This window comes from Marmota flaviventris, chromosome 10, assembly GCF_047511675.1.
Source record: "Marmota flaviventris isolate mMarFla1 chromosome 10, mMarFla1.hap1, whole genome shotgun sequence".
Classification (NCBI taxonomy): Eukaryota; Metazoa; Chordata; class Mammalia; order Rodentia; family Sciuridae; genus Marmota; species Marmota flaviventris.
The window spans coordinates 22,770,952-22,792,776 of record NC_092507.1 but is presented as its reverse complement, the minus strand read 5'-3'; the positions used below and the strand labels follow the sequence as shown (position 1 = coordinate 22,792,776).

Here is a 21,825-nt window from a genome sequence, read left to right as displayed (position 1 = left end):
GAAGTGATAGCCACATAGAAATGGTCTTATTTAAAATGACCATAATTTTAGCTATCACTTTTTATTTTGTACTGCTGTCAGCATACTTGGAATTAGAAAGGCCCTTGCCTGCCATTTGAAGTTTATGTCCCCCCTTCCTATCTTGCCCCTGTATACCATATATGGGATGATCAATCTTTATATGTGATTGGGGCCAAATAAATTCGCTGAGCATAGATATTCTTGTGATAGTCTACCCCTGAAGAGGGGTGGGGAGAACTTGTAGAGACACTGACAGCAGAAAGAAATGAAACATGTTAGGAAGGAAGGAGACAACCCCAAATCTGATGTGCTTATAGCACACTGTTAGAAAGGAACCTCATGATGCCAGTGATTTATCAGAAAAGATAAAGTTATATTGGTTTTAAAAAGGGAAGTAAAATCACATTGTTTTAGTGATATTACCAATAAAATATATTAAAGAAATGCTGCTACTTGAAAGGGGTAAACATTAATTTATCCACTCAGCTAGAAGAACCAGTTATGTGAACTGCTGTATTCCTCTGTTGTCCTGGGTAAATGAGGGGGTGTGTTTTGTTTCTTTAGTTTATGTAGAGTATCAATACTTAGTGAAAGACGCAACAGAATATTTTGGCTCAGCTCACCATAACAGGTTTCCTGATTCCCAGACATTGGTTTATCCATGAGACATCACTCATAATTTGTTTGGGCCTCTGGCTGCACTGTATCATGCTTGTGTATCTTTTTTGTAGATCATTCAGTTTCCCAGCCAATCATGGTGCAGAGAAGACCTGGTCAGAGTTTCCATGTGAACAGTGAGGTCAATTCTGTACTGTCCCCTCGATCGGAGAGTGGGGGACTAGGCGTTAGCATGGTGGAGTATGTGTTGAGCTCATCCCCGGGCGATTCCTGTCTAAGAAAAGGAGGATTTGTAAGTTGGCTTGAGGAACTTGTTCCTTTCTCTTTCTCTCTCTCTCTCTCTTTTTCCCCCTAAAGCAAAACATGCCCATTTAGTTTCTTTAGATATTCACATCACTAATTACAGGGTATTTAAAAAGATTTTCATTGTAAATAGAGCTCAGTGTATAGTAGGAGATGTAAGATGTAAACTAAACTTTGAAAAATAGAGAAGTATTTTTTTTTCCGGGGTAGGGGGTCGACCCATTGATAGTAAGGTGAGATAAGAACTGAAGTCTGTATCTTAGTTCATTGGCTTACCAGAAAACATCATTCTTAGTTTAAAACAAAAACAAAAAGCAGAAAAGAGAGGGAATGTAAAAATGAGTTGAAGCTAGGTATTGGTGGGGAATTATAGATCTGAGAGCAGTGATTTACTGATACCCAAGGAACTTTAAAATGAACCAGATAAGTAGGATCATTCTTGTTTTGCAAGCTGGGCTTTAATTATAGACTCACCTTTGGCCCTCCTTGAATAGCTTTGCTTCTCACAGCTGGCCTGTCAGGAAATTAGATGTCTAGTAATTCTTTATTTACAGTAGTTTTTAAAAATTCACTGCCACTGACCTCTTTGCTAAATGGTAGCCAAAGCAGCCTCTTTGCCTATAGCGTCTTTCTGTTAAATCTTGGCAGTTTTCTCTAGCATCTTTGATAGCCTTTCCTGGACTGTTTCTTTCTTTATATCATTGACTTTGTAGTGCTAGAAGTCTTAAGATGCATTTCCATTTGAGTCTTTCTTGTTTTCTGTTCTGTGACTGGTTTTATGTTCTAAGTTCCAGCTAGGAAGGCCTCAAGAAACATGATGAATCTGTATTGCTGCTTCTCCTGACCCAATTTGTTTGGTACCTTTCCAAAACCCCTTCTTCTTAAAGCCACTTGGGGCAAATACCACCAGATGGCAAGCATTTTCTCCAAATCATATTAGTAATTTTGCGTTCATAACCATCTTACTTCCTTTGTTTGAAAGCATTTGTTACTCAGTATTTTTAGTTTCCTGTGTCTGTTCTTAGATACTAGAGGTATGGTCTTATTTTCCTCCATGTAGCTTCAAACTTCTTAGAATAAAAGCAGTTCAAGGGTTTAGCTTCCTCAAGTGTCAAGTACAGTTCTTGAGTACTAGCCATTCTAAAACTGACCTGATTGCTTCTGGGTCTTTTGACCCTGCAAAGATCAAGTTAGGTTTAGTAGCTTGTGTATCAGATAGACAATGCTTCTTGATTTGGAACCTCCCAAGGGGCTGCTTAGGAAGAAGTTCTAGCCTTTGATTATTTGGCTTGATCCCACTGCTCACAGGAACAATGAGTTAGTTCTATTTTTCACTGTCTTCTCCAGTTTACCTCTCTTTCTGGTCTCACACTTTCCTCATTTTATGAATACAGGTTCTGCAGAAGAAGTGCTGCATTCTAAACACAGTCTGTAACTTTTAGGTATTTGCTGAAGGACAAAAATTAGTGAGTTGTTAGTGGAGTGAACTGGAATCTTTGTGACTCTGGCTGTGAATTCTCTGTGTGGCCAGTTTCTAGTTCAAGGGCATTAGCCATAAGGCATGCACCTGGATAAAGTGAATTTTAGAGGAGGCAGACAACTCATTGGGATCGGAAGGAAGAGAAAATGGTGGGACTGAGTTAACGCCAGTTTCTCCACTAGTTTTCCTTGGTTAAAGGATCATTTTACTAGAAATGGTTTTTATGACAAAAACTAAATATTATGGATTCAATATCTTATATTTGTTTTTGTAAAGGTGAGTTCCATTCTTAGTTGTTAGGGGAGACTTCGTAAATTTCAGCTCTTTCAAAATGTGACCAGAGGAGATTAGACTTCAGGATAGATGAGGTCAGAAGATTGAACTCTAACAATCAGATAAAGTAAATTATCTGAAGTAAGCTTCTGAGGTAGGCATACAGATAAGTGACAATTCTCCAAATCTGTGATCTAGTTTCTTCTCGGAAGGAAGGTTGTGTGTACTGAAATATTAGTCCATATTTTGAGTTGCATCTAGAGAGTGCTAAAGGAGGACTGAACAGTGGCATCAAGCCACCATGCTGGCATGTACAGTTTTCCGGTGGATGGAGTCCTGAAGATCAGTGATGTACTAACCACATTTGGGGTTGTATCCTACTGATTTTATACCTAATTGACTTTTCTCTGCCTGTTGATCAGGATGACACCTAATCAAAGTTATGTGCATGGAAACCTGAATCACTTTATGGTTGTCATGGTACACATGCATCATCTTAAAAAAGGCGAGCATTTTCTCCCTTCTCCCTCCCTCTCTCCCTCCCTTCCTTCTTTGCTTCCTTCCATTCCATCCCATCCCATTCCATCCCATTCATTCAAAGTGTTGAGTTCAGAGAAGAGGGACAATGGGATATTTGCTTATTGTAGAAAATTTTCTAAAGAGTGGAGCCTTGGTAGTTTATGGGTCACAGCATCCATTTATTTTTCCTTTTGAATGATTCTACAAACATGACTTCCAGTGAGCCATGGAGAAACTCCGATTTACTTCCCCAAGAGCTGAAAACACTATCTCTGATGGCATAGTAATTGTAGATTCAAAGCGAGTCCTAAGAGGGCATTCTTAGCTGTGACACAGATCACCAAGACTTGAACTTTTTAGGTGAAGATGGTTCATAACTAAAGAAATCTATTCTGCAAAGGTTTTCCATTTTCAGTGAGGTTTCCTCTTTTATAGTTGAAATGAATATATTTGGCTCTTTGTCTACCTTCCTTGAGCCTTCCTGAGTTTGTTTTGATTGAACAAATGGCTTCAGTTTAGTAGTTTTGGTTCCTGTGATAAATCAGAATAAGAATCATCATCTTAGCACTTAATGTAAATTCTTATCATTGTGCATAATGAATCCCAACCTTCAGAGCAATACTTATTGGAATAGTAGGAAATCTCATAATACTAATCAAGTCTTTAACATTCCTTTCCTTTTTGTATCCTTTATTTATTCCTGGTATAAGACAGATGGCTTCTCCAATTCCAAACCTAGTATAGAGAGTTACAAAAATCAGATTTTTTAAATTTTTGAGGCCTGTGGTAAAATTGCTCATCTAAGGAGCTTGCTGTTGGTCTTCTTGAATGCCAGCTGATCTTCAAATAGGTTGATGCCTAGCCAGTCTGAACAGTGGATCATAATTTCCACCTTGTTTGTTAATGGTGTGTAGGGAAATGAGAAAACCATATTAAAGTTTTGTTAGGGCAAAGACCATTCCAACCTTGTAGAAGAAAGTGCTTTAAAAAACACATCTTTCCTTTACTTGTTCTGTAGAGTGACTGCTTTCTGCCTTGGAGGATGCATCCACAATTATAGCAATTCATTTGGGTTACAAAACTTGATAATTTGCTTTTCTAGGTTTCACTGCATTTATTTTAGGTAACCATTGCTGCTTTATTTTGATTTTTGTATAAAAACTTGCGACAGTGTACTACAGATGGAAATGAGGGATTTGAGTCTCAGTTGTACCTTAATTTCCTCATCTACAAAATAGGGGTAAATAAAACCCAAGAAAGTCTTAATTTGTGTGACTGTGTAATACATATGGAAATGCTTTACCTTCTAAAGTTTTGCTCTTCAGAGCCAATATACCAATAGCATTAGTGTCCTTTGGGAGCATAATGGAAATGCAGGCCGTGCCCAACACCTACTGAATCAAAACCTACATTTTTGTTAAAATACTATGCTTCAGTGATATATATGCATATTAAGTTTGATGAGCACTGCAATAAGAGTCTTGGAGGATTAAGTCATTAGGAGGTTATGAGAAACATACAAGGTAGAGTCTCTTCTGATTTGGCCATGCCTTAAATTACATGCTCTATTTTAGTTTCAGGTTTTTATATACTGACTAGATAACTTAAAAAACAAATAAACAACTTTTTTCGGGGAGGTCTTTATCTTTAATAAAAACAAACACCACTTTCCATATGTAAGATGTTTTCTTTTTATTCATGGATATCACAGCAGAGGTGACCGCTCTTATCTTTCTGCACATCAGGAATTGGGTGATTCTGTATACACTGCCTGGAATAGGCAGTGTTCTACAGTCTGTATTCCTCTACTTTTGCTCATTCTGAAGTTGGGATGCTTATTTCAAGTGATAGTATGTCATCCTTTAATTTTTAGTGTTTCCCTTTTTTTTTTTTTTTTTGGAGCACACAGAATGATTGTGCCTCAGATTTGATGAAGTGTATAGTTGGTGGCAGGTTGATCCATATACAAGTTTCAGAAAATCCTATTGCACAAAGCATTTAATTATTAGAGCCGGAACAGTTTCTTTTGGAGTCTAGGGGACAGGATGTTGATCCGTTTTTTAAGCCTTTGGAAGTGGGATTGAGGTCTCCACTATCCCTCCATGAAAAAGGAAGTGGGTAAAAATTGGGGAAGACACTTTTAAGGATTTTTCTTTTTTCCTTAAAAAATGAGTTGTAGTGCTGGGCAGGGTGGCACATGCCTGTAATCCCAATGGGTCTGGAGGCTGACACAGGAGAATTTCGAGTTCAAAGACAGTCTCAGCAAAAAGCGAGATGCTAAGCAACTTAGTGAGACTGTGTCTCTATATAAAATACAAAATAGGGCTGGGAATGTGGCTCAGTGATCAGTGCCTTTGAGTTCAATCCCCCATACCAAAAAAAAGAAAGAAAGAAAGAAAAAGAAAAAGTTGTAATTTTATGAATTGCTTTATTTAATCCCTTGAACAATCCTTTAAGGTATTGTCTCCATTAATTTATACATGAGAAAAACAAGTTCGAGGGGCTGGGATTGTGGCTCAGTGGTAGAGCGCTTGCCTAGCATATGTGAGGCACTGTGTTCAATTCTCAACACCACATATAAATAAATAAATTAAAGGTCCATTGACAACTAAAAAATATTAAAAAAAAAAAAACTCAACAAGTTCAATATTAAGAAACATGGGTGGCCTGGGTTCAAACTTTGGTTTTAATTTCAATTCAGAACAGTATTGCTTTCTACTGTGCTATTCTGGCTTATGAGTTATGTTCCTTATAAAAGGACCATGTTTAGTTTTTGTAATACTAGGAATTGAACCCAGGACCTCACACATGCTATTCAAATGCTCTACCATTGAGCTACACCCCCCGATCCTTTTTTATTTTTATTTCAAGACAAGGTCCTTGCTAAGTTGCTGAGGCTGGCCTTAAAGTTGCTATCTTCCTTCCTCACCTCCAAGTTATTAAGATTACAAGTGCACACACCCATGCCTAGCTGTGATTACATTTAACATGTTAAATTTAGAATTCTTTTTAAATGGCCAGTTTAGAACTTTTACTCATATTTTTTAGTTCTTGAAATATTTTATTAGTAGTGGAACTGTAAACTCTTGTACTTTAAAAGAATTTGGCATTTCAGGTTTTTTTGCATTTTGCGAAAAACTTAAGAGCATACAGGAGAAACCAGTATTAGTTAACATTGTTATGGTTTTTATGTTCAGTGAGTCAAGCAGATAACTCAAAAGTATTCATTAAAAAAAAAAATAGAAAATTCCTAGTTGCGTTGAATGTGATTTTTGCCATGTGGAACTTTGTCTTATGATCACTGCAGTAAGAGGAGGAATTAAATTCCGCTTCTTCTGAGTGGGTTCACAGTTAAGGAATATACTCAGAAGTATTATTCCTTTTATGTGAGCCATAAGCACATAGACTTCTGATCTAAAATATGTGGTTCTTCTCCCTATGTGTGCTTTTCTCCGAGCTCTTTGATATGTGGCAGTGAAACATAGTCTTCCATCTCTGTTGGAGTCTGGGACCTCATCATGACTTTCTTGGTCCCACCCTAAAGAATTTCAGCATGGACACTTGCGTTTTGAGTATCACTGGAGTTTGTGTTTGAGCATTATAACTTGGGTTAACATTTATCTCTAAAAGAAGCCCCATAGTAACATGCTATTAGTCCTTACTTATTTTTTCGTTCATTTACCTAATAGGAGTTTAAACACACTTATGTACTGGAAAATATGTAACTCCTTCTCAAAAAACAAAAACAAAGAAACAACAATAACAACAAAAAAACACAGAACAAAACAAACCATAAGCCTTGCCTTCTGATTTTTATGTTGGACTTAATTATGTCGTTTCTCAATTGTGGATGCTTATCAGAGTTATTGGAGGAAAAACTTTTTATAACATTTGCTGGAGCCTCTATCATCCCAATTTAATCAGAATCTCTGTGCACAGAACCTGTAAGTTTTGAAAAAGACTGATGATCAGCTCTCACTGTAAAACCACTGCACTGTTAAAATGTAGCCATGGGAAGGCCATATTAACTCTACATGTGGATTTGAGAGCTAAACCTCTTAATTGGGATATTTGAGATTTTTAATCTTGCTATCTTACATAGTGTTACATAAGAAATACCAGACCAGTGCATCCCTTTTACTAATATTATGTTACATTTGTATAAAATGACTTAATTTCATAAAACGTATACACATGCATTATTTCATTATGTTCATAACTACTCTTTATTAAACAAAATTATCCCTGTTTTATAGATGAGAAAACTAAGACTCAGAGATTAAATGACCTGTCCAAGTCCTGTGACCAGTAAGTGTTAGCTGTTGAGATAGAATATAGGTTTGGTGCACTGCGTCAGTACTTTCTGAAAGACCATATAGCTGTGAATTCCTTACCTTAAAATATTTAAGAAGAAGTAAAATATAAAATTTACCAGCCCATGTGTATCCTTCTTTTGTTCTCTCTAGTATCTTAACATTCCTAAGAGGCCATTTCTATAATCCTGAACCTGATAACTATCTTTTAATAATAGACTTTGACAAATTTGTTTCTTACTTGTGCTCTTGCTTATCATTCAGAAGTCAGGCTTGACAGCCAGTGAGTTTCATTGAGGACTATTGTTGATTTATTGAGGTTTTTTTTTTTTTTTTTCTTCTTTTTAAGTGAGAAATGTATATATTCTGTTCACTTCCCCTGCCCTATTCCTCAGTTCTTGGAATTGAACCCAGGGCATTGTTCATGCTAAGCCTAGGCTCTACCATTAAGTTATAAGCCTAGCCCTTATGTAACATTTTAATTGAACTATTTCCCATGTACAGAAAGGTATACTAGTCATAAATGTTCATTATCATGGATTTCTACAAAATGAAAATAGCTATCCAGATTAAGAAATGGAAACATCTCTCATTCATCCCCTATAAAAGAAGGAACCTATCATTCAGCTGACACATTGGTAGTTTATTCTGAGTGGGAAATAGGGTGCAATGTTTTGCAGGAATGTATTGTACAGTATTGTTGAAAAGCAGCTGCATCCAGGGAAATGGTTTGAAAAACAAGTGTTTGGCAGTATAATAGAGAAGGTAACTATTAGTGGTAAGGCTGTAGAGGGGTGAGCAGATCCTAAGCAAGGCTTGCATAGGGTAACTGAGGAAAGATAATGTAGAGCACTGATTTAGCCAGTGAATATCCTCTGTCACCAGTTTTCTTGCCTATGGAAACTTGCTACTGCTGCTTTGTCCTCTTTCCGTTGAGTTTTTACATGTAGATATTTTAAACTTCTTGTGGAATATTGGAGTTGATTTTGATTTGTGAAGATTCCTTTTGAGTGGCAGTGGGACGATCCTTGTAATGTTCTTTTGCTTTAGACATTAATGGATTTGATTCAGGGAGTGTTATTTATTATCTATACCACATTACTACCTTTTAGGATACTATTTGATTATAATAAAGATACCAGGAGGATACTTCATATTTAGTAGTATAGTTTTGTAGTATTTTTTGGTCCTCTTATAAATTTTTTAAACTCATATTCGTTATGCTTCTGCCAGATTCTCTATTTAGTGCTAGGGATATGAAAACGAACAAATAAATAGCTTCTGTCAGTTTTATCTTTGAAGTGTGAAGAAAGGTATTGTTTCTGGTTATCTTAAAAGATTGTTTTTGTCTTTAGAACTCTGTCATTACTACTTTGCTTTGGGATCTTAGTGTAGTGCTTATTCAGTCTTTGATTCAACAGCAGTCCAAACTTGAAAGATTCTACTCTGAAAGACTCATTTCCATGGCTGCCAATGCTGTTGTTTACCATCTTGATGTCACATGAAGCTAAGTTTTATATCCTTTCTAAGTGCCTTATCTTATGTGTTTTTTTTTCATATTATCCTTGAAAACTTTCTTTTTCTGTATCACATTTGAATATAGCATGATTTAAAAGTAAAATGGGCTCTAAATTAGTCAGAATGTCTAATATCAGGATCCTTGAGTTAATCTTTCCAGGCCAGTGATTTCCAAGAACTACCCTGAGGACATCTAGTGATTTTAACTCTCTGGACCTGTCCCTGCCCACAGACGCGTGTTCACAATTGTTTTTGATGACTGGAAATTCTGCGCAATAGCTCCCATTCTTTGTTGATTGGTTTTGCCTTATACCATCAGCTTTAATTTGGACTGCACATTTTTCTTCATTAAACCAGGAATCAGTGGTGGGAAACAGCAAGATTGCATCCCTCTAATTTTTAAAAGCTAAGGCTGCTTGGTACTCTTTCGTGTAAGATTCTTTAAAGTTCTCTATGTCATGTCAAGTTACTGTCTGAGTTTTTTTTCCTTTTGGAAATCAAGGTGAATTTACTTTATGTGTTCAGGAGTTAACTTCGGATGTTAGGAATAGGAGACATAATTTCCTTAGAAGGCAGGAAAGATATAACTGTTTCTGAACCAGATCAGTTCTTTTAGGTTCAGTGTTTTAAGCTTTGTAATTTGAAATATTTATATATTTCAGATATAAATTATCTTGTAGCAATTGCTTCAGAATATCCCCACTTATCTCAAGAATAATTTGCCTTGAAATAGGCAGGTAGTGGAAGATGGCAGAGTACTTTCATGAAAAGAATTTAACAGGTGTATTTATTTTTTAGGTCTGTTTATTTTGAAGCTTTAAAACATTTTAAAGTTAAGGGCCATCAGTGATTTGATCAGAGAGCCCTATGTTTTATAGGGTGAAACTGGGATGTGGTGGTACAAATTGACAAGGGGATGTGTCCTGTTATCCAGAAGAGAAAAACTGAATTGAAACAGTGTTAGACCACAGCTAGCTCACTATTTGGAAGTAAGCAGGGATTTTCCTAAGATAAAGAGGAAGTATGACATTTTATGGGCTTATTAACACTTTCCCTCTATTTTGTTAGTTATCATACCTGGGTGTTATTTTGTGAATCTAACTATTATGTAGATGTAGATTTGAGAATAGAGAAGTGGGATCAAAAGATAGAAAATTGTGGTTGGCTTTTGGACAGAAAGGGTAAAAGCACACAAACACAAAACCAGTGGGGGTGGTGGGGACTTTGGGTATGGTAAGACTGTCCTAAACTTTGTAATGTAAATATATGTATGTCTCTCCCATTTGGCAAGACTTTCTGCGGTGTTCCTGCCTCTGTGTTGTTTGCTAATTAGATTGTAATGTCTGAAAGACACTCTCCTGTTCTGCTTAGCCTCTAGTGTAGTCTGGTGTCTGCAGTGGTTGCCCACTACTGTTAGTTGATGATGATTAGTGAAGCTGAAGCTATTTTTTAAACAGGGCCCAAGGGATGCAGACAGTGATGAAAACGACAAAGGTGAAAAGAAGAACAAGGGTACGTTTGATGGAGATAAGCTAGGAGATTTGAAGGAGGAGGGTGATGTGATGGACAAGACCAATGGTTTACCAGTGCAGAATGGGATTGATGCAGACGTCAAAGATTTTAGGTTTGTATGTTTTACACTTCTGATTTTTTTAAAATGGGGGCTGTGGGTTTTTGTTTGTTTTGATTTACTTATATTTTACTCCTCCCCCCTTCCCCCATCATGTTTCCTTTTTAAGAATTGCATCTAGTATAGGCCATGCCCAAAGATGTAAATTAGCTGGTAAGGTGGAATTTTTTAAGAGTTGTTATTGCCTGATGCTTTGCCAAAATGGTAGATTCTGCATTTGTATAGAGCTCTAGAATTTACTCTATACAAATGATTGATAAAATTTGAAGATTCATTAAGATTGTCTCTTATCCTGTAAAGATCATCTCAGTAATTCTCAAATGGCAAAATCACCAGGGATAGGTACCTTGGAACTTTGCCCAAGTTTCTCCTATAATACTGTGTTAAAGAGTTGTGGTTATTAATGAAAGTGTGTCATATCCCTCTGACACATTAGAAGAATAGTTGAGAACCCATGCATTACCTCATTTGAGTTTCATAAGATCATTTTGAGGTAGGTGGGTGAGGTATCACTTTCCTCACTTTGAATATCCAGAAATGTGGCTTAAATGACTTGTTGTTAAACATATCCCTTCCATGGATACCTCTCATCCCTCCTGTGGTTATGATTTATTAGCAGATTTTACCTTGTGATTTAGTATACACAGTATTATTTATCTTCCATGGTTGGCAGATATTTCTTCTTTATGTATGATAACTTTAGTTATGGTACATAATTTTTAAAATCTGTAAAAGTCACTATTTAGTGATATATGGTCAATCATTTAATGCCAGACTGAAGCTAATGGGTGTGTATTTTCATCCCCCCCTCCCTCCCTCCCCCCCTCTGTCTCTCTCTCTCTCTCTCTCACACACACACACACGCACACACACGCACACACACCATCCTAACATCTGCCAAAGTCAAAATTAAAATGTATGTTTTATCATTTGTAGAACAAGTGCCAGTTGATTAATATTTCTAATTCATTATCTTGAATGTGTATAGAATTATAGTATTTGAATGTAATCTGATGCACAGGGTGATAAACATTTTCTTAAGGTCTTTCAGAGTTCAGGTGGTCTCTCTACCCTGAATTTCAAGCATCCAATAGCAATATTTTGGGATATTTAATGGGGGGGAGGAGGAGAAGGAAGAGGAGGTGGAGGAGGGGGAGAAGTAGAAGTGGTGATGATATATATATATATATATATATATATATATATATATATATATATACATACATACACACACACACACACACACCACCTACATGATTCCTTTTAGGTATGAAGGGCATTGCTGTATTCCCTCGACATTGTATGTTAGTTTGATTGTAGATATTGTCATCTTGCAGTTCCGTACATAGCATGGTGGTATATCTCAGGATACCTAGAATAGGACTCATTTATAACTATGTCCCAGGTAATTATGCAGTAGTGCTTTTTTTTTTGGTTCTTTGATGTGTCCTGGTTTGGATGATAAATTATACCTTTATCAGTTTTGATTTTAAGAATTATCTTGTTATCAGGGACATATCATAAATAATGGATTAGTTTTTACTATTTTGAGATGGTCTGCTTCTGGTTTCTTGGAAGGGAAAGAGAGTTTACCATTGGTCAGTAATACCAATCATACTTTTTGAAGAATCACTCTGAGATGGGGAATTTCTCCTATAAACCAACTTCTCGCGTTGGTTTTATATTTATGAGAGTAGATGTTGCTTTTGGGGGCCATATTTTACTATGTGTGTCTTGGTAGGTACCTCTGTTTTCATGGATGCCACAGGCAGCAATTCTTTCAATTTATATTTTCCTGAAATATGGACTTAATTGGTAAAGGGATTGTAAACTAATAGCATTTAATGTAATTTAAGGGGCGGGAAGGTGGGAAGGCAGGCAATAGAAGCATCATTTCAGAGGATATTACCTGTAAGCACCATAAAGGATCTCTGGGTATTTTTTTGAAATAGCTTTAAACATTGTTAATAATGAGCTATGTCAAGGACATTGTCCTTAAACATGGGGTTGCTATAGTGTCCTTCCCTGCTCAAAATAAGGTTTAATGCCCTTTACTTTCTCTGTTTAGCCGTACCCCTGGTAATTGCCAGAACTCTGCTAATGAAGTGGATCTTCTGGGTCCAAACCAGAATGGTTCTGAGGGCTTAGCGCAGCTGACCAGCACCAATGGTGCCAAGCCTGTGGAGGATTTCTCCAATATGGAGTCCCAGAGTGTCCCCTTGGACCCCATGGAACATGTGGGCATGGAGCCTCTTCAGTTTGATTATTCAGGCACGCAGGTGCCTGTGGACTCAGCAGCAGCAACTGTGGGACTTTTTGACTACAATTCTCAACAACAGGTACTGTGTGTGTCTCTGTCGCCCTTTCTATTCTCCCTCTAGCCAGCACATTATTCAGCTTCTTAAAATGAGGGGATGGGGGAGGGTGACATGATTTTAGATTGTCATTAGCCAGCCCTGTTAATCCTTACAGTGAAGTGGGGGTTTACAAATTCTGTCTTTCCCCTCAAAAGCTAGTTCTCATGGTGCTGTTAATTGGCAAGAGAGCACTCTGCTCTTTGTATACTTCCTTTGGCTCTTCTCTCTCTTCATCACTTGGAGATTGGGTGAGGTGACCTTACCCCTTGAATCACAACCTTCTGAGATGCTGAATTACTTTCCTGGAAGATATATATAGTTGTGATGCTTCTGGATTGTTTTGTTTTTAAAATAGTGAGCTATTACCTACCACCATCAGGAGTGGGTTGCCAAATCTTCTCATCAGTCTTGACTTTAAGTTAGTTACTGTAGATAACACTGGTACCAGTCTGCTACCTTCAAAAGTTAGAATGTGATTAAAGGAAAACACATGTAAATAATTCTGTTAGATCTGTAGTGAAATTACTTAGTCCTTTTCTTTTATTCAAATGTTTCTGGGAAATTTTTGTATGTTTTTTTTCTGCTTTTGAAGGCACAGTAGGGCCAATTTGAGGGCTTAGTGATTCTTCTGTTTGGTTCTTTTTAAGAAAAATCAGCTGTCTGAACTATAAAAGGAGAGCATGTAGTTTCATCATCTTGTTGAGTACCACAAAAGCAGTTTGGTGGACCATGAATTTCTGTTACTCCTTAGTTTTTGACTGGAACATAAATATAGACTTTTAGTTTTGAGAGACTGGAGTTTACAAATGCTGTTTCTATTGGGAAATGAGCTTATGGTTTTTTGAGATTAGTTGTACCACATTTTATCTTTAGTTTCTGTCATAAATAGATTTTTGATTGATAAGACAACTAGATAACAAAGCTAACTATATGAAATTTACCAAAAGAAATTTATTTGTGTAATAATGTGAATGTGTATGTCTATGTAAGTTTTCTTTGGCTAAGAGGTAAGACAGTACTGGGTATTGAACCCAAGGCTTTGTGTATGCTGAGCCAGTGCTCTACCACTGAGCTACACCCCCAACCCTAAGTTTTTATTTAGCAGACTTTTTCCCATAGAGGTTAACTGCAAGCACTCCCTGTAGATCCCTAGCAGGTGGCCTACCTTGATAAAAAATCAACTTTCTGTGCCTTTTCTTTATGACCATTATTGATTCAATGCTTCCATTTCCAGTCTAACCCAACCTCACCCTTGTTATTTAAAAAGAATTTGTCTTTCATCTCTTATGAACAAAAATCTGGTTCTCTTTTTCACTTAACTGTGGGGAGTTAGAATTCTTTTTGATTTATTGATCTCTGGTTTCAAAATAATTTTTTCAGGTTTTGGGAGGCTGGATAATTATTGGGATTTGAACAGAAACTTGATTATATCAAAGTTGTCTTATTCAGAAATACAAAAGTAGGAGTGGCTTTACTGTGTGCCCTATTTTAGCACTAAGCATCATTATTTTCAAAATCAATCCGTTGTTGGGGTTCTGGCTTCCCATAACTATATTAGCCGATGTGGCAAGGGGTATATTTATAGTTACACCACTGTCGTATGATGTGATCATTGTCGTTTTGTATTGTTTTTTTTTTTTGCGCGTAGATTGTTTTACCCATTCTTCTACTGGACACTCTGATAACATACCTGGAAACCACTGTCCCAAGACTTCAAAGTATCTTAAGGAACTTCAGCTTCCCAAAGCTTCCTATAGAGAGCCATTATTTAGAAGGAAGAATTCCGTTTCTACTGGAAATTGGTGCATTTTCTTACATTTTACCCTTCCGATCTTTCTTCCTATTGCTTTTCATCATGTTTTATTCCATTCTCCATTTCCAATTTAAATCCTAATTTTTCAAGGTCTCGCACTGTTAACCTCCTTTCTTTATCTCCAAACCAAACATTTTTCATGCCGGCCTGCCTTAAACTTCATTTTACTTTGTATCTCCTCCAGAAAAGGAGTTACCTGTGTTCTGCCTTGTGTTGTGATTCTTTGTCTGATAGCCCGTGCTGGATTGTGAGTTCCTTGAAAGCAAGAACTATTCTCTGCCTTGCTAAATTTTCAGGGAATTATTATATCTCTGTGTTTCTCCTGAATTTAATATACTTCCCCAAATTAAAATTTGAACCTGAAAAATGACCATAGTATACTTAGGGAAATTACTGGAAAGTTATTGTGTAATATCCAATAATATAATATTACTATATGATATCCAAGAAAGTTATTTCCTAGATCAGAAGTTGTCCTTTTTAGGGTTGCTCTGTTGCCATCTGATAAAAAGCCAAGGTCCCTTTTGTCATAAAAAGTACATTTTTTTTTTTTTGACACGGTTTTGTGGAAAGTGTAGAGGGATCACAGGTTGTGGGCTGTAGATTATAATCTCTAGCTAGCGTTTCTTTTCATCTGTAGCCAGGTGTATCTTTCATGAATATAGCAAGATTCCTTACATGGTGGAAGGATTTGCTATTTGCTCTTATTTCAGTGATTGTGACTCATCTTGTCATTTAAATAGTGCAAGGAAGCACTTGATGATGAGTAATGAGACCCTACATGTATATGTCCTGGGAACTTTAGAGTACAGCAGAGTGTGCGCTGGTCTCTGAGGAAGGAAGGATTGTTGGATGGAAGTGTTTGTTGAACTGTGCCTTGAAAGACTTGATTAGATAGGAGAATGAAATTTTCATGTAGGAAACAGTAAAACTAAAGCTAGAAATAGGAAATTAACAGAAAGGTGTTTAACAGATAGTGGAGATGTGGTCAGCCTGACTAGGAGTCTAAATTGAAGAGAAATGACGAAATGTGTTTAGTAAATAGTGTTGTGTCTTACCAGTTCTGTTGTGCTGCCTTATAGGCAATGACAAAACATGTTTAAGGAGGAATGTAATAATTATCATGATGTTTTTTGTTTTGTGCAAAGATTGAACCCAGGGGCATTCAAACATTGAGCCACAACCTCAGCCCATTTTGCATCTTATTTTGAGACCGGGTCTCAATGAATTGTCGAGGTTGGTTTGGAACTTTCGATCCTCCTGCCGTGGCCTCCTGAGTCCACGGGATTACAGACATGTGCCACTGCACCCAGCCGTTTGTGTGTGTGTGTATAGGCGCATGGGCGCTGTTACATAGAAGTAGTTTTAGACATTCTCTGGCCCATATTAATCAATTAACCATTCACTGTTGTGTCCTTATCTGTATGAAACAGTTGTGAAATATTTGAGGAATTATGCGCTAATCTAATTGATCATAAATGTTACCAGACAGGGGAGAGCTCAATTAAGATCAAGAGAAACTTGAAAAGACAGTTGGAAAGTATACCCTTGCCAGTAATAGAGTATGGAGATGGGAATGGTAGTGGCGTGGTCCCAGGTAGACTGTAGACTAGAAGAAGTATAGAAGACAAGGAGACTTTTGGTAATTGGTCCACGTCACTGAGCCCTTGAGAACCAGGAACAAGTCTCAGATGATACTAATAATGATTGTGGGGGTTCAAAACATTGATCTAGAGTGGCACATATTTTGCTGCAGATCTGCTCTTTGATTTTGGCTTCCTTCAATGAGGAAAGGAAAGGGATGGTCATTTTTGAGTTATTTGCTACAAATAGTAGTGTAGCTTTATTTGTGATTTTATGCGTGGATATGGTTTTGAAATTGACAAAATAAAAATTCTCTTGTCCTGTTGCTTTTCAGTCAGGGCTTTCATATGGTGTAATAAGTTCGTTTCATAAAACTTAATATCAATCTATAGTGAGATACATGCCATGGAACAGCCTGCAAATATGGAAATGGTAATTTTCATTTAGTTCATTGTGTACTTTGGGGTTTGTATAATTAAGTTGCTTGTCTGGTCACTGTTAATCATTCTGAATTAACCCATCTTAATTGTTCTCAACTAATCCTTCTAAGATTTAATTGTAAGAGCCATAGTTCTTAACTTTTTAAAAGCGCTATGAACTCTTTTAGCAGTTAGGTGAATCTGTGGACTGCTTCTCAGAATAATGTTTTAAAACACAGAGTGTTTGTGTGCACATTGTGTAAGAAAGATTACAAAGAAAACTGATTATATAAAAATAGGTGGGTGTAATGGTGCATGCCCTAAATCCCTAGCAACCTGGGAGGCTGGGGCAGGAGGAATACAAGTTCCAGGCCAACCTCAGCAATTTCATAAGACCCTGTCTCACAATAAAAAATAAAACAGGCTGGGGATGCAGCTCAGTGCTAGAGTATCCCTGGGTTCAATCTGGAGTACTGCGAAAAAATAAAAATCAAAAGATATTCAAACCAAACTTAATGGTATATTTGCTTTTTTATCATATGATACATGAAATAAAAGTAGGTATGTTAGCTATCATAGCGAGAATGAAGATTTTGAAATGCCTGTAGTAATCAAAAAATAACATAAAATACCTATTATCTCTCCTTTCCCACTCCTTACCCAGTATTGGGGTTTGCACCCAGGGCACTCTACCACTGAACAACATCCCTAAGCACTCCTTCACTTCTTCCTGTCTTCCTGCCTGCCTTCCTTTTCTTGGTCTCTTTAGGTTGCCAAGGCTGGTCTTGAATTTATGATCTTCCTGCCTCAGCCTCCTGAGCTTCTGGAATTATATAGGTGTGTTTCACCATGCCCAGCTCCCCTGCCCCCATTGGTGAAAGTCACATGTGTATGGCTAATGTTATTTTGTATTTTTGCCTAATCATAATTGAAGAAAGCGATGACTTTCAGATAGATTTCCATGAAAAACAAAAATGCAATGTTACCCACTTAAGACAAACATTTTGGGTTAAGAACCCTTAATTGAGGGCATTTTGTCAACTTGAAATGTTCATTGATGTCTCTGGAGTCTTCTTTTTTTTTTTTTTCACTTTCCCTAATTGCCACCTTAATCCTGGAAAACAGTCCTGAATAATTCTTGCATTGTGTGTTCACACCATTTTGTTTTTATGTCATGTGAGCAGTATTATATTTTATATATTATTATATAATTGCAATTGCCTATTATTTATAAATTTTACTTCTTAAACAACAATATTGGGGATTGAACCCCAGGCCTATGCATTGTTAGGTAAGTGGTCTACCACTGAGATACATCCTCAGTCTCATATACATTATAGAAAAATTTCATTTAGTTATCATTGTTGCAACAGTGTAGCAGAAACAAAAAACGGAAATTAGGTCAATGTAGATTAATCAGATTGTTCATAGGCTTTATTTATAATTCAGTGAGTTAAAAAAATATATATTGCATATTTTACTAAAACTCCCACCAGGGCTGGGGATATGGCTCAGTTGGTAGAGTGCTTGCCTCGCATGCACAAGGCCCTGAGTTCAATCCCCAGTACCACAAACAAAAAAAACTCCCACCATATGTATTTTTAAAATACCTTTATTTATTTATTTATTTTTATGTGGTGCCGAGGATCGAACCCAGGGCCTCACACATGCTAGACGAGAGCTCTACTGCTAAGCCACAATCCCAGCCCAATATGTATTAATTTTAACAGAAAAGCAGTAGTTATTTCTGTGTAGCCATAGTTAGATAGGAGAGGAAATTGAAACAAATTGTTTTTGAAAGATGTCATTCTTAGGAGGCCAAGTACACATATACTTTTAATATAGGTATTTAATTTTCTCAGCTTTCATTTAAGTTTACAGTTATTCACTCTGTCAATGAAATGTATATGATCACAGACTCATAAAAGACTGAATTTGACTAGTTGTTGGGTCATTTGAAGTTTATCTTTATTGTCACTTGACTGTGTGTGTGTGTGTGTGTGTGTGTGTGTGTGTGTGTGTGGTGTGTTGTTGGGGATTGAACCCAGGGCCTTATGCATGTGGGGTAAGCACTCTATCAACTGAGCTACATCCCCATCCCTTTAGTTTTTTTGACCCGGGGATTGAACTGAGGGGCACTCAACCACTGAACCACTAGCACTGAGCTGCATAGCACCTCGCCATTGCTGAGACTGGCTTTGAATTCATGATCCTCTTGCCTCAGCCTCCCTAGTTGCTGGGATTACAGATGTGTGCCACTGCGCCCGGCTTGTCCCTTGACTTTGCTAAAATTTTATTATGAATTTCCCCAAGTTATTCATTTACTTAGTGGAGGAATGTGTTTATTCTAAGACTGTAGAAATAATTTATTTTGGATTCAGATTCTTTACCTGCTAATGAACTGTGAAGTTTTTTTTTTTTGTTTGTTTTTTATTTAGACCTATGGTTTGTTATGTCCTTATTAAACTGTCCCTGAATTATTGTATCCATTAGTTTATGATTGCAGTTATTCAAATAATATGATCAAAATTGGTCTTTGATCTAGAACCTTTAAACAGAAGCTCTAAAACAACCCCTTTTAGTTTACTTTTTAACTTTTTGATACTGAGGATTGAATCTAGGGATGCTTCACCATTGAAATACGTTTCAGCCCTTTTTATTTTTTTAAGACAGGGTCTTGTTAAATTGCTTAGAATGTCACTAAGTGACTTAGGAGGCTGGCCTTGAACTCGGATTACAGTAGTGCCAGCGCCCCCCCCCCTTTATTTTATAATCCCATTATTAATGGGGTTTTCTGTGAATCCTGGCAACAACTCCTGGATAAGGCTTTAGTTGTCTTTTTACAGATGAGAAAATTAAAACACACGCCTTTAATGAAGGTTATATTTTATTTTACTTAATTTTATTGGCCCCAGGAATTGACCCCTCCCCCTTTTAATTAGAAAGTTTGAGATAGTGTCTCACTAGGTTGCTCATAGCCTTGCTAAGTCACTGAGAATGGCTTTGAACCTGTGATTCTCCTACCTCAGCCTCCTGAGCCTCTGGGATTAAAGACATGGACCGTGGACCATGCTCAGTGCTGAAGGTCAATTGGTGTAAGCTATGCAAATCTCATATTATTTTGGTTTCTAGCTTCAAGCTATTTCCTTTGGACCTTGTACTATAAACACAGAGCTTTTTGATATGGAGTTATTTTACCTTCAAATTTAACTTTGTTCATAGCTTTCCCTGAAAGGCGCGCGTACTATAAAAAGTAGAAACAATTCCTGTCCTCCCTTGGGGAGGAGCTGTGAGGGGTGATTCTCACAGAAGGGGTTGTGTTTAGGGGCACTCTCCTCATTCATCAGAAAGAACATCCCACATAAATGTCTTGTGAAGCACTTTCTTTGTGTTAATTTAACTCCTATTAACATCTTGTGGGTTAGATACTTTGTTACCATGTTAGAGAGTGAGGCACCAAGAGAGTCAGAAGTCACTGGCCCTAAGTAATAGAGCAAGTCACTAGTGAAAATGAGATGTGAGCCCAGGCTTCCTGGTCTCGAAGGTGTTTGCTCTTACTCCCTATCCACTATGTATGTTGCCTTAAGCTGGTAAAAAGTCAGGGATGGCATGGCATTTTAATTTGGGGTGTGGGTAGGTATCGTCTTTCATATTTTCTAACTCTCATTTAGGTATTACTTCTCCAGATTCAGAAAACTCAATAACAGTGTTCTTATGCTAACAATTCTTGATAGTAACAGTAATAATAGTAAGCAGCTCTTAAATAGTATTAGTAGTAGCTTATTTATTGTTTAATATAAGATGCCAGCTGTGGGTTAGTACTGTGTTTAGTGGTTTGAGCTGCCCAAATTTCCTTCTGGAATGCTGACGGGTATCTTTTGTAAGGTCATGTGGTAAGTGATAAGGAAGGGAGTCAGATTAGCTTGTTTGTCAAGATCCCAAATTATCACTGGTCATGGTGGCACATATCTGTAATTTCAGCTACTGAGGAGGTGGAGGCAGAGGCCAGAGGAGTGAGAGTTTGAGACCAGCCTGGCCAATTCAGTATGACCTTGTCTCAAAAAATGACTGGGGCTCAATAGTAAAGTATTCCTGGTTTTAATCCCCAGTACCTGCGGTGGCGCCGGTAGGAGTATTCAATCCTATTATGCCTCAGAGTCTACTAGAAGCCCTAATGCTTGAAATTTTCCCATGCATTCAGACTCTTAAAACAACTCATTGATTTTGTTTGAGTGAATTATAATCAACACCAGCACATTGTTATTATACCGACCTTTAATAAACATTTCCCCCAACTCTCAGTATTTTCTTAGTTTCAGACTATTGGGTTGCTTTGTGAAAATCATGAAAAGCAGAGCTCGGTGTCTTGCCCAGCAGATGGCATTTGTGTGAGTTTTCTAGGATCCTTTGGAATCTCCCACTTGCCAATTACTCAATTTCATTTTGAATACTCTGTATTTCCAGTTAATGTACCATTTACATAAAGAGAATGTGCCAAAATTGCTGTAGTCTATTTTATAATCAAATCAGCTGGCTGTGAATACATAATTTACTTTTGTTAAATTGTTTACTGCGAAGTGCTCTCAAGAAAATAATAATTCCCTATTAACTATAATCCCTAATTCAGATCTCAAACACGGAATATATGGGGGCTCTGTAAGGCTAGTGTGCTTTTAACTGAAAGTAGTAGTCTTACTAGGAAATGGGGTAGCATGATGGTGAGAGCCACACTCGTATGTAGATATGGTGGCTTGTATGGTTTTCACACATATTATGTATTTGTAAGTATATTTACATATATATATATATATATATACACATATATACATACATAAGTTACATTACTACTGAAAAAAATCCACGAAATGAGGATAAACAAAGTAGAATGGCAGTAGATTACTGTTTTTTGGTTGATAAGTCAGGATATATCTATGTTTTGAACCGATGATCTGTGTCATAGTGCCTATCTAATAATTT

General features: G+C 37.0%; 1 protein-coding gene across 19 annotated transcripts in view; it reads left to right on the top strand.

The window, feature by feature from the left end:
- Window positions 1–21,825, top strand: part of Pum1 (pumilio RNA binding family member 1) — a 122,310-nt gene that overhangs the window by 57,510 nt on the left and 42,975 nt on the right. For 13 of the 19 annotated variants that reach the window (XM_071617563.1, XM_071617571.1, XM_071617575.1 and 10 more), the window contains exons 5-7: window positions 753–931; window positions 10,503–10,669; window positions 12,744–13,014. The exons of 3 other annotated variants lie outside the window; for them this stretch is intronic. In XM_071617563.1, the coding sequence (XP_071473664.1) occupies window positions 753–931; window positions 10,503–10,669; window positions 12,744–13,014 (617 nt within the window). The remainder of the gene's footprint in view (window positions 1–752; window positions 932–10,502; window positions 10,670–12,743; window positions 13,015–21,825) is intronic. 3 more of the 19 variants (XM_071617576.1, XM_071617578.1, XM_071617577.1) reach the window with 1 other exon arrangement.